Source organism: Rhinatrema bivittatum, chromosome 4 (assembly GCF_901001135.1).
Source record: "Rhinatrema bivittatum chromosome 4, aRhiBiv1.1, whole genome shotgun sequence".
Taxonomy (NCBI): Eukaryota; Metazoa; Chordata; class Amphibia; order Gymnophiona; family Rhinatrematidae; genus Rhinatrema; species Rhinatrema bivittatum.
The window spans coordinates 224,462,022-224,475,073 of NC_042618.1; the positions used below are offsets into that span (position 1 = coordinate 224,462,022).

Genomic DNA, 13,052 nt, shown 5'->3' on the forward strand with positions numbered 1-13,052 from the left:
AGGGGTCTGGAAGATCTCGATATTAACGTGGCAAACTGGTGGACTTACTGGAAAAACTGAGTTGTCCCTCGTGAAGCATGTTTTAAAATCCATCTACATGCGTGTGTAAAAGCCATCCAAGTCCTATGGAAGACAGATGCACTAGCTGTGCTCAAGTAACCTCTTAAAATTAACATACATACGCACAGTTGGTGTATTTTAAAACATGCGTGAGCAAGTGCACGCACAGTTTTAAATTTCAGCGCATCTTTGTTCACATGCCGATACGCACGTGTATGGGCGCATGCGTGTTCATTTTAAAACTAGCCTGTTAGTCTCTCTGCTATAGCTGAGAGATTAAATGAGACATATGCAGTATGTTTACAGTAATAGAAACATAGAAGTGACAGCAGAAAAGGACCTTATGGCCCATCCAGTCTACCCAGCAAGCTCTCATAGTTACCAGTTTCCTCTTACCTCATAGTACCTAAATTTTGAGCCAGTCAGGGCTCTTGTTGGATACTGTTTGTCCAATTTCCTTCGCCCTCCCCCCCCCCCCTTGTTGAAGTAGAGACTAATGTTGGAGTTGCATCAGAAGCATAGTATAGGCTTTTTGGTTAAGGGTAGTAACCGCCACAACAAAAAAGTTACCCCCATGCTCTTGTAAGTTACTGGTTGGGTTCAATTACCCCCCCCCCCCCTGCAGTTGAAGCAGAGAGCAATGTTGGAATTGCATCAAAAGTGTAATATCAGGCTTTTTAGTTGAGTAGTAACCCCCTCCTCTGGCAAAGCATTACAGGCATCCACCACTCTCTCCATGAAAAAATATTTCCTGACATTGATTCTGAGTCGTCCTTCCCAGAGTTTTATTTCATGACCCCTAGTTCTATTGGATTCTTTCCAGTGGAAAAGGTTTGTTGATCATGCATCATTAAAACCTTTCAAGTATCTGAAGGTCTGTATCATTCATTTATTTATTTATTTATTTATTTAAAGATTTTTTATATACCGGGGCACGTTAGAAACATCACCTCGGTTCACAATTTAACGTAACATAGCAACAAGCTTTACAATAATTTAATGTATAGTAACGAGACAGATAACTAAATCAACTTGAGAAGAATGGTTAAATAAATAATTCGAGAGGAGATATGGTTAAATAAATAACTCTAAAGGAGAGCATAGGAAAAGGGAAATTTTAACTATTAACAGGGTGGCAGGGTGTAGAGGGAAGAGGGGAGGGTGGTAGGAGTGGGAGCAGGGATGTATGAGGGGGCAGGGATGAGAAGAGGGGGGGGTCGGGGAGTTATTAGGAAGGGTAGAGGCGTGTCAGTCTAAAAGGGCGTATCTTTGGAGTACTCGGTTAGTCAGGGTATGCATGTTTGAAGAGCCAGGTTTTAAGATTCTGTTTGAATCTTTTATGGCAAGGTTCCTGGCGTAAGTGGGGTGGCATTTTGTTCCAGTGGGAGGTGCCTGCTATGATGAATGATCTTTCTCTGATTGTGGTGTGTTTGATGATTTTGGGGGAGGGTGTCAGGAGTTTGGCTTGATGCTGCTTTCTGGTTGGTCTAGTAGGGGTGTGGAGATGGAGATTTTCAGGGAACCAGTGCATGTTTTGGTTGTGAATGGCTTTGTGTATGAGTGTAAGGGATTTGTAGATTATTCTGGATGTTATTGGAAACCAGTGTAGGGATTGAAGGACTGGGGTGATATGGTCATGACGGTGAGTGTTTGTGAGAATGCGGGCGGCGGCGTTCTGTAGGAGCTGCAACGGTTGAAGGGTGTTTTTTGGAAGGCCTATAAGGATAGCGTTGCAGTAGTCCAATTTGGATAGGATCATGGCCTGCAGTACGGTTCGGAAGTCAGAGGTGTGTAATAGTGGTTTGATTTTCTTCAATGTGTGGAGTTTGAAGAATCCACTCTTTATCGTGGTAGATATGAATTTTTTGAGGTTAAATTGGTTATCTATCCATATGCCTAGGCTGCGGACAAATTGGGTGGGAGGGTAGTCTGGTGGTGAGGGGGAAGAAAGGGTGAGTGTGGGAGTGTTGGGGGGAGAAATGATGAGTAGTTCGGTTTTGTTAGTGTTGAGTGCCAGAAAGTTGTCAGAGAGTAGCTTGTTTATTTCAGACAGGGCAGAGTTCCAAATCTTCATTGCGTTAGTGATAGAGTCAGTTATAGGTATGAGGATCTGCACGTCATCAGCATAAATGAAGTGCTGGAGACCCAATTTGGAGAGCAGTAAGCAGAGGGGAATGAGGTATATATTAAAGAGGGTTGAGGAAAGGGATGAGCCTTGTGGTACTCCCTGTGATAGCCTGACTGGTTTGGATTCACTGTGACCGATTTTTACTCTGTAACTCCTGTCGTGAAGGTAAGATTGGAACCAGAGAAGGGCAGTGTCCGAGATGCCAATTTCCTTGAGGCGTTTGATGAGTATGTTGTGATTGACTGTATCAAATGCCGCCGAAATATCTAGTAGTGCGAGTATGTAGGATTGTCCTCTGTCCAGGGCTTTGAGTATGGTTTCAGAGAGTGAGATAAGTAGGGTTTCTGTGCTATGGTGTTTACGGAAACCAAACTGGGATGATGCAAGAAAATTGTGGTCTTCTATGTAGTTGGTAAGTTGTTTATTAATTATTTTTTCAAGTATTTTGGAGAGGAATGGGAGGTTTGACACTGGGCGGTAGTTAGCTGGATCAGTGGTGTCTAAGTCTGATTTTTTGAGGATGGGATTTATAATGGCTTGTTTAAGTTCAATTGGGACTTGGCCCAGTGTGATAGATTTATTCAGGATGTTTGCGATGTGTTTGGCAATTGACGTGGGGTTTGTAAGTAGTGTTTTGGTGGGTAGGTTATCTGAGGGGTGGTAGGCAGGTCTGATTTTTTTGATGGTGGTTTCAATTTCTAGGGCAGATGTGTTTTCAAAATTTGATAGGGTGGGGTTTGAGGTTTGTGTCAGCGGATGTACTTGTGTGATAGGATCGGCGTGGTCGGTAGGAGTATTGTTGGGTGTTGTTATGCTAGGTTGAATGTGGTGAGGTGAGAAACGTGCCATAATGGTCTGTACCTTGGTGTGGAAGTATGATGCTAGTTTTTCGCATTTTGTTTCATCGTCGTTGTCAGGATTGTGTCTGTCTGGTGAAGTGATAAGGCTGGTTACGTATTGGAAGAGGGCTTGTGGGTTGAACTGGAATTGATGGATTCTTGCGGCATAGAAGTCTTTCTTTGCTTTTTCGGTGGCTTTTCGGTAGGTGTTGAGAAGGGTGCGAAACTGTGCTAGGGTGGAGGGGATTTGATTTCTCCGCCAGGATTTTTCAATTTTGCGAAGGTCGAGTTTCATGGTTTTAAGTTCATTTGTGTACCATGGTTTCTTATTATTTTTGTTTGTTTTGATTTCTTTGGTTTGAGATGGGCAGAGTCTGTCTGCTATGTTTGTGGTGATTTGAAACCATGAAGATGTGGCTGTGTTAGCGTCAGTGAGGTCTATGTTGGGGAGTTCATTTGAAAGGGCCTCAAAGATGTCATCAGTCTTGCCTTGTTTGCGAAATGTTATTATTTTTTTGGGTTGGGAAGGGCGGGGGGTGTCTTTGATTGTACATCGTGTGTCAATGCGGAAGTGGTCTGACCAAGGGATGGGAGTGCATTTGGGTTGGTCAGTTTGGATTAAGGAGTTAGTAAAGATGAGGTCAAGTGTATGCCCAGCCTTGTGCGTGGGTTCAGAAACATTTTGTTTGAAGCCAAGTGCTGTCATAGCAGTTAGTATAGATTCACAAGAAGGGGACATGGGGTTGCGGTCAACATGAATATTCAGGTCTCCCAGAATTATGGCAGGCTTGGTATTGTTGATGTGTTTAGAGATGTATTCTATGAGTGGGGAAGGGTTTTTTTCGAGAAGGCCGGGGGGGGGGCATAGATTAAGCAGAGTTGGAGGGAATTAGAATTAAAGAAACTGATTTCTAGTTTGTGGGGGGGTGAGATATTTTGGAGCGTGAGGTTGAGGTTCTTTTTGGCGGCCAGGAGTAGACCACCTCCTTTTTTTTTGATTCTTGGTATGGAGAATAATTTGTAAGCATCTGGGGAGAGTTGGTTAGTTAAGGCAGAGTCGGTATCCTTTAACCAGGATTCCGTAATGGCGCATATGTCAGGGGCTTCGTCTGTGAGGATGTCATGTAGTAGCGTGGTTTTTTTTAGGATGGATTGAGCATTGAGTAACAGAATGGAGAAGGATAGCATACCCAGGATTTGAGTGAGGGGGGATGCCATAATGGGGATAAGTGATCTGTGTTGTAGAGTGAGGTATGTGTGAGTGATCTTTTTGTGGGGTGCATAGAAGTGCTTTATGGTGGGAATGTGTTGTGGATTCATTTTGTAAGGAAGAGAGGGGTTTTGCTTTTGTTTGATTGTGGTATGTAAGGTAGGGTGCGTTGTTCTCTGCAGGGTGTAGGTTATTAATGGAGAAGGGGAGGGTGTGAGGAGGATTCACATATCTCCTTTGTAGCTCCTCTCCTCCAGAGTATACATATTTAGGTCCTTCAGCCTCTCATAAGTCATTTGATGGTGACCTCCCACCATTTTGGTCGCCCTTCTCTGAACCGCCTCCAACCTGTCTCTGTCCCTTTTGAGATACAGTCTCCAGAACTGAACACTACTCCAGGTGAGACCTGTACAAGGGGATTATCACTTCCTTTTTCTTACTAGATATTCCTCTCTCTATGCAGCCCAGCATTCTTCTAACTTTAGCTATCGCCTTGTCATATTGCTTCGCCATCTTTAGATCACTAGTCACTATCACCCCAAGGTCTCTCTCTTGTTCCATTCACAGCAGCGCTTCACCCCCCATCACATACAGTTCCTTCGGTTTACCACATCCCAGATGCATGACTCTACACTTCTTGGCATTAAATCCCAGTTGCCATATCATCAACCACTCTTCAAGCTTCCTTAAACCATGCCTCATTCCCTCCACTTTTTCCTGCGTGTCCACTCTGTTGCAGATCTTCGGATCATCCACAAATAGACGAACTTTACCTTCCATCCCTTCCGCACTGTCGCTCACAAAGACGTTGAACAGAACCGGTCCCAACACCGATCCCTGTGGCACTCCACTTAACATCGTTCTCTCTTTAGAGTAGGTTCCATTTACCATCACACTCTGTCTTCTATCCGTCAACCACGCCACCACCTAGGTGCTCACTCCCAAGCTTCTCATTTTGTTCATGAGTCTTCTATGTGGGACCATGTCAAAGGCTTTACTAAAATCCAAATAAATCACATCAAGTGCTCTTCCCCGATCCAATTCTCTAGTCACCCAATAAAAGAAATCAATCAGATTTGTCTGACAGGATCTTCCCCTGGTGAATCCGTGCTGTTGTGGATCGAGCAAGCCACCAGATTGTAGGTTGATCACTATCCGTTCTTTCAGTAGAGTCTCCATTAATTTTCCCACCACCAAGGTGAGGCTAACCGGTCTGTAATTTCCAGCCTCCTCTCTGCTCCCACCTTTGTGAAGCGGGACCACCACTGCTCTTCTCCAGTTACTTGGCACCACTTCTGTCTCCAGGGATCTATTGAACAGGTCACTCAGCGCCCCCCCCCCCCCCCCCCAACAATACATCTCTGAGCTCCCTTTGTCCACTTTGTTTTCCTAGCTCTTCCCATACATTCTCTTCTGTAAATGGTGTTTCATCAAATCCACCCCACCCACAGACTTGTTAACCAGCAACGGTCCTTCTCAAGGGTCTTCCTTAGTGAACACCAAACTGAAGTAGTTGTTTAATATTTCTGCTTTTTCTTTGTCTCCTTCCACTCATTGATCCTTTTCACCTTTTAGTTTCACTATACCTCTTTGGACCGTTGTCCTTTCTCTGATATATCTGAAAAAAGTTTTGTCACCTCGTTTTACCCCTTTGGCAGTCCTTTCTTCCGCCAGACGTTTTGCTTTCCTGATTACTTTCTTCATCTCTTTCAGTTTAACCAGCTATTCTTCCCTGTGTTCTTCTTTTTGGGATCCTTTATGTTTCGCGAATGCTGTTATTTTTATTTTATCAGCCACCTCCTTTGAGAACAAGATGGGTTTCCTATTTCTCTTGCTTTTGTTTACTTTTCTAATGTAAAGATTAGTTGCCTTTGTAATTGTTCCTTTTAGTTTGGCCCACAATTGTTCCACCTCTCCCTTTTTCTCCCAGTCTTCAAGTTACATCTCCAAGAATTTTCCCATTTCAGCAAATTTTGTATTTTTGAAGTTCAAAACTTAGGTCTTCATGTGACTTCTCCATATCCTATTTGCAATATCAAACCATATCGTTTGATGATCACTGGTGCTAAGTTGGGCCTCCACCTGGACATTTGAGACTCTATCTCCATTTTTTAGCACTAAGTCAAGAATAGCACCCTCCCTTGTGGGTTCCATTACCATTTGTTTGAACAGAGCCCCTTACAGGGCATCCACTATCTCTCTACTTCTGTTTGATTCTGCCCGTCTACGTCTGGCAGATTAAAATATCCAACAATCAGCACATCTCCCTTCTTTCCCACTTTCTGGATGTCTTCAATCAGCTCTCTGTCTAGTTCTTCAGTTTGAGTCAGAGGCCTGTAAAACACTACAGTAAAAATGGATGCACTATCCTTTTTTTTTTTTTTTTTTTTTTTAGGATGGCCCATAAGGCTTCTTCTCTACCTTCTATTCCTTGCAGTTCAGTTGCTTGGATATTGTTTTTGACATAAAAAGCTACTCCTCGATGCAGGGGGCAGAGTCAAGATGGCCGTTTGCTAGCAGTGCGTCTCGGAGCTCCCGCTGCTGTTTTTCCACAGAGAATTGAATTTCTTTTGCCGTACTATGCCTCCAAAGCGAAAAGGGAAAGTGAGGGCTTTTCCCTCAACACCCTCCCTTTCCGTGGGACAAAAGACCATCATAGAGTGCGCTCAAGTCATTTCGAAGCAGGAGAAGCCAGCCCCCGCTGAGGAGATTGGAATAGAAGCCGCCTTCTCTTCTGGGGAACTTACACTGAGCCCTCCATTGCTGAGATCTCCACAAGCGATATCGTCTATGCTGCCACGGGAAACTGCTGTGGAACGCGCGAGGCCACAGAGTCTGCCGGGAACCATGGAGGGAGCAGCGGCGTGTGAAGCATCGGGAGGAATACAGAACAAGGAGACAAAGTAGCCCCGTGTTTGGTTCCAAATAAAGAGTCTAATCATCAGAATGGTGGTAAGACTATTTCAACTTCTTTATTGCCTGGTCTGCCATCACCGGAGATGTTATTACAGAGAAACCACACCACACAATGATGCCTAGTATGATGGTCCAAATCCACAGTAGCGTCATAAGAGTATTGTGATTGAGGAAGTGGGTTATTGCTTGAAATCATTACAGAGAAACCAACAGGAGTTAACTATGCCTCCTAAACCACCAGTGGTCACTTTGGACTTGCTTTGGGAACGTTTGGCCCAGCAAAATTTGGCTATCCATGGGACTATGTTTCAGGTCACTCAAATTTCTTTATGATTAGACACGGTGACTCAAGACCACAATTCTAAATTGACTGAGCATGGAAATAAAATGCAACAAATGGAAAAACAACTTGTTGAAATCCAGAAATTGCAAGTTACTACTGTACAAGACTGTACTGCTTTAAATAAACTGAATTTCTGGAAAACAGTCTCAGAAGATTAAATTTAAGGCTGCTGAATTTCCCCAAGGTAAGTGGAGAGTTACCTAGGGTGACTATGCAAATATCTGATCAAGGTATTACATATTGCTTCAGATGATATTCCTGCCTTTAATAAGGTGTATTTTTTTTACCTTTTACCCAATCAAGGGTAGATGGAAACTACAACCAGCTTGACATGGGGAATCTGACTGACTTTCTAGAATCGTCGACAACAGAAATTGTGGAAAGAGCCACCTTGTTAATTTCCTTTATTTATGAATATGATATGGAAATAATTGACACAATATTTCCAGAACATGGGATCCCAATTTCTGGGCCAATTCGTACAGATCTTTCCAGATCTGGCGAAAGCCACGCATGAGAGGAGGAGGGGTTTTTAGCCCTAAGGCAAGAGACAAGGCAGTTGGGTGCCAATTAGCAGCTGCGGAACTCATGTAGGGGTGTGGTAAAATTTAATAATAATACCTATATTTTTCAAACCCCTGAGCATCTCAAAGCATGGCTAAATTCCCAAAATAGGTTGATGAGAGTATCATCACCTATAGTTAGTCCAATATCTCAGCAAAATTAAAATGGGATTGAGTAAAGCAAGCTATTGGCATTTTCCTTTGTATCTTTCTTGGATTATAAAATTGGCTTCCTTTGTATTTGTCCTCCCCCCCCCCCCCCCCCCTTTAATGTATACTAGTGGACTGTTAAAACAATGGTTTCTTTAAATTGTTAAAAGGTCAGTCCTTCCTTAAGTTATAGCCGAGTATGGCCACATCCCAATCATTAGATTCCATGAACCATGTCTCTGTTACAGCAACAACATCCAAGTCTGCCTCCACCATTAGGGCTTGCAGGTCTGGGATTTTATTACCCAGACTACGAGCATTTGTGCTCCTAGCTCTCCAGTTTCTCTCGTTCTGTTTACTGCTTTTCTTGGACTTGTTTTTTACCTTGTTCAGCTGACATTTATTAACTTCTTCACCCTTATCCCTTGTTTTTTTGTTTTTTTTGTTGGGGGGTGACATTCCAATGCCCCCTACCACCATTGTCGTTTAGTTTAAATGCCTTATGGCATAGGATTTAAATGTATCCCTTAGTATCCTTTTTCCTGCCATTGACAGATGTAAGCCATCTTTGACATAGAGCCCTTTTCTGTTCCATAAATTGCCCTAGCCTCCAATATATCCAAAACTTTGTTCCTTGCACCAGGTTTTGAGGCATGTATTGAATTTATGTATATCTCTTTCCCCTTTCCATGAACAGGTAAGACATCTGAAAAGACAATAGTCTTTGCCATGTAACTGCTTCGCCAGAGACTAGAAGTCTCTCTGTACCACTTGGATGCTGTTTCTAGCAAGGTCATTGGTTCCAAGATGGATGATAATATCAGCTTGAGAGCCTTCCTTTCATCTTTGATTGCATTGACTATTTGAATAGCGTTTTTACCGGCCAAAGATCCCGGAAAGCTTTTAACTATAGTGTTCCCCTAGTTCTTTATAGAAAAGATGATGATAATGATGATGCATGGAACAGGTAGTGATATAGTGATGATATTGCTCTTCAAGTTTCGAGCATGGAGCCTTGATGTTCATTACAGCTATAGGCAGCATCGTTAATGATGGTTTTTATTTTATTATACTGATGCTCACCAAAACTTCAAGCCAGCATACAAGTACAATATACATCAAACTAGTAAAAAATATACAATTTAAGCATTAATATGACAATATAAACATTAAAATAATTTTTAAAAATCCACTGTTAGCCCCACAAAGATGTCACTGGTAGTTAATAAAAAAAAATCATGTATAGAGCTAAGATTGGGGACACAGCTTGTTTAAGTTTAAGATCAGAGACATTGATTTTGGGATATGGCTTTAGCTAGGTTAGTGAATAGCCCACAGCAAGCAAGGTTTCGCTACCATGTGCTTTGGCGGGTTTGACCATGCCCCAGGGATGCATGGTAAGTGCTACACTGAAAAGCTGGTCAGGCAGAGAATACCAAACTGGTTTTCCTGCTACTGTGCTGCATGGGTGGGTGTCAAGTCTTCGGTTTTGATGGCCAGGATTGGCCTGCTCACTACCCCAAAATTGTGCTGTATATTTAATAAAGGAGTCCTTTTCTTTTCCGGATCAGGACATGGTCGCACCACAGAGATCTTTGAACTAGTAAGCAAGGATCGAATTGCAGGCTCATCGGAGGGTCGAGGCTTCAACAGACCTTCATTCCCAATGGCAGAATGTTGCAGTAGCATACTTATTGAGTGTTTATGAATTACAGCTCTGAGAACATTTAGTGGTTGAACTGTTTATGTAATTCCTGCAGCCATATCCATCTGGTAAAGATCTTCATTTCGAATGACAGTGTGACTTAGAGCTTCTTTCACAACTCTGGTTAAAGAAATGAGGAAAAGAGGATGGGGAGGGGTTGGATGGAATGGGCAATAATATATAATCTAGAGAGACGAAGCAAGTCTGTACCTAATATGACTAAGGTTATTTTTTTGCTATTTCTGACAATCATAGTATATACTGTTATCTACACTTTTTTAAAGTTAGTTGCATTATAACAAAGTGAGGAAAAACATTATTTACCAAAATGGTTTTATCTCCAGAATAAAATTAGGAGCAAGTCCCATATGAAAAACTATAATAAATATTCTTTGCAGCAATCTAAAGATAATTAACTGTTTTTCTTGAGGTAATACTATCTGTATGTCTCTGGTGAAACCTCATTTGCAGTACTGTTTCTGTAGACTGTACCTTCAAAATGATATAACCTGAATAGAATTGGTCCAGAGGTCAGCTTTTAAAATGGTCAGCTGTCTTCATCATAAAACATATAGTGACACACAAAAACCTAAACATGTATACCCTAGAGGAAAGGAGACAAAGGGAAGATATAATAGACATTTAAATACCTCCAAGGAATAAATGCACAGGAGATGATGGACCTCTTTGAACAGAAAGGATGCTGTGGACTGAAGGGTCATGGAGTGATAGTGAAAGGATGTAGGCTCTGATGCAATCTAAGGAATAGTTCTTTATAGAAAGGATGATGATGCATAGAACAGTTGGTGAAGACAAGCATAATATTGCAGTTCAAGAAAGCATGAGACAAGCACAGAGGATCTCTAAAGAAAAGGAAGGGATTATAAAGCTGAGCAAGAGATGTGGATGGATGGGCAGATTGGATGTGCCATATGGTCTTTAACTGTTGTCATGTTCTCTGTTAACTCTCAACCTGGGTTTCTATAGTTCTGTAATCACTAGGGAAGTGCACATACTGGGAAAGAACAGTGAGCAACAGGTGAAGGAATGATCTATATTGGAGGTGACATGTTTTAAGTTTTTTAGTGGTCTTGGACACCCCGCAAGACAGCCCATTGGTTGTGCTTTTTGTAAGATTTAATAGAAAGTAAATTGAAGGTAAGAAAATTCTAATGCTGTGGATTATCATTATAACAAGGAGCATACTTGCTCTTGTTTTTGTTTTTTTGTGTTTTGTTTTTTAAATAAAGCAACACACACTCAAGCTTGCAATAAACACTGAGACCATTATTCAGTCATGGGATAAACTTACCTGGTGAACTTATACTGGATATTGCTTGGTGCGGGCACACTGCTGAAAATCCTCAGCTTTCAGGAAAGCTTAAAGTTAGCCAGCTATCTTAGGGGGTTATTTTCCAAGCCGAATTATGGCCTTTTCGCACGTGTTAAGGCAAAAAACGCCTTAATGCGTGCAAAAAGCACCATAACACATGGTGCGATGCTAATTTGGAAAAAGGGGAGGAGTTTGGGGCAGGATTTCTGTCCAAGTGGGAAAAGATGAGATTTGTACAATGTTCTCTCAACCTAGCTTGATGGACTCCTGGGTAATATCAAACTAGATTGAGAGAACATTGTACAAGTCTCATCTTTGTCCGAGTTTCCTCATTCCGAAGGACATCAAATCTTCACAAGAGTGTACTGTTCTGTTCGTACGTCTCACTCTGAATGTCAAAGTGGCCCCTAACCCCTACACTGCTACCTAAACCTCACCTCAAGTAACTAGGTGAACCTCATATAGAGGTATAAATACCTAACTACTATAAGGGCCTTATAGCTAGGCTCGCTCTCTTGCTCTCTCTCTCTCTCTCTCTCTGGTTGTAGGTAGGAATTGTGGCACTTACTACAAAGTGCGAAAGTTATCACACTCTGCGGTAATACATATGCGAAGCACTAAGAGAGCGCACTTTGTGATAAATAGGCTATTATCATAAAACACGCCCCTCTTCCTATCGCATGCGGTAGTTTGATGAATCCTGGCCTTAGGTGGATAAAGCCAAATATCGGCATTTATCTGGCTAGCTTAGACAGGTAATTGGCAACACTCCAATCTAGCTGAATAACTTTTCAGTTGGTTAAAAATTATCCAGCTATCTCAAGGCCGGAGAGCATGGCCGAATTTTCAGATTCCACCATTTGTATGGGCAAACGGCTCTGAATATTGGCCTCTATGTGTATAATGTGGAACTTATGATTTTTTTTTTTTTTTTGTTTAGGTACCTGATTACTACAAAATAATTAAGAAACCTATGGACATGTCTGTTGTTAAGAGGAAACTACAGTTAACCTGTTCTCCTCACTATTCCAGACCAGATGAGTTTGTGACTGACATCAGACTCATCTTCAGAAATTGTGGTGAATTTAATGAGGTAAGCAAGGAAATCCTTCATTATATACTTGCCTTGCAGAGGGGGAAAATAGATTATGAAGCTTGCATAAAATAACAAATAGCATTCCCATAGAGTCATGAGTGTAGTCAAAATAGGTTATGTATTTGGTAGGTTCAGCCACCTTGTTGGTCCAGTCACCTTGTTGGTCCAGTCCGTTGATCTAGATACCTTAGAGAAAGAGGCAGTACATTCTGTAGACTGTACCTTCAAAATGATATAAACTGAATAGAGTTGGTCCAGAGGTCAGCTATTAAAATGGTCAGCTGTCTTCATCATAAAACATATGGTGACATGTAAAAGCCTAAACATGTATACCCTAGAGGAAAGGAGAGAAAGGGAAGATATAATAGACATTTAAATGCTTCCAAGGAATGAATGCACAGGAGATGATGGAAATTGCAGAGAAGGGCGACCAAAATGATATGGGACATGGAACGGCTGCCCTATGAGGAAAGGCTAAAGAAGTTAGGGATGTTCAGTTTGGAGAAGAGACAACTGAGGGGGGATATGATAAAGTCTACAAAATCATGAAAGGACTTGAACAAGTTAATGAAAATTGTTTATTTACTCTCTCAGATAATATAAGGACCAGGGGGCACTCCATGAAGTTAGCAAATAGTTCCTTTAAAACAAATCGAAGAAATTTTTTTTTCACTGAGCAGATATTTAAACTCTGGAATTCATTGCCAGG

The 13,052-nt window shown here is 41.8% G+C and overlaps 1 protein-coding gene across 1 annotated transcript in view; it reads left to right on the forward strand.

Moving 5' to 3' along the window:
- The window catches only part of TRIM24 (tripartite motif containing 24), a 622,654-nt gene that overhangs the window by 567,376 nt on the left and 42,226 nt on the right, over positions 1-13,052 (forward strand). The window contains 1 exon segment of the mRNA XM_029599765.1: positions 12,188-12,340. Within this exon segment, the coding sequence (XP_029455625.1) occupies positions 12,188-12,340 (153 nt within the window).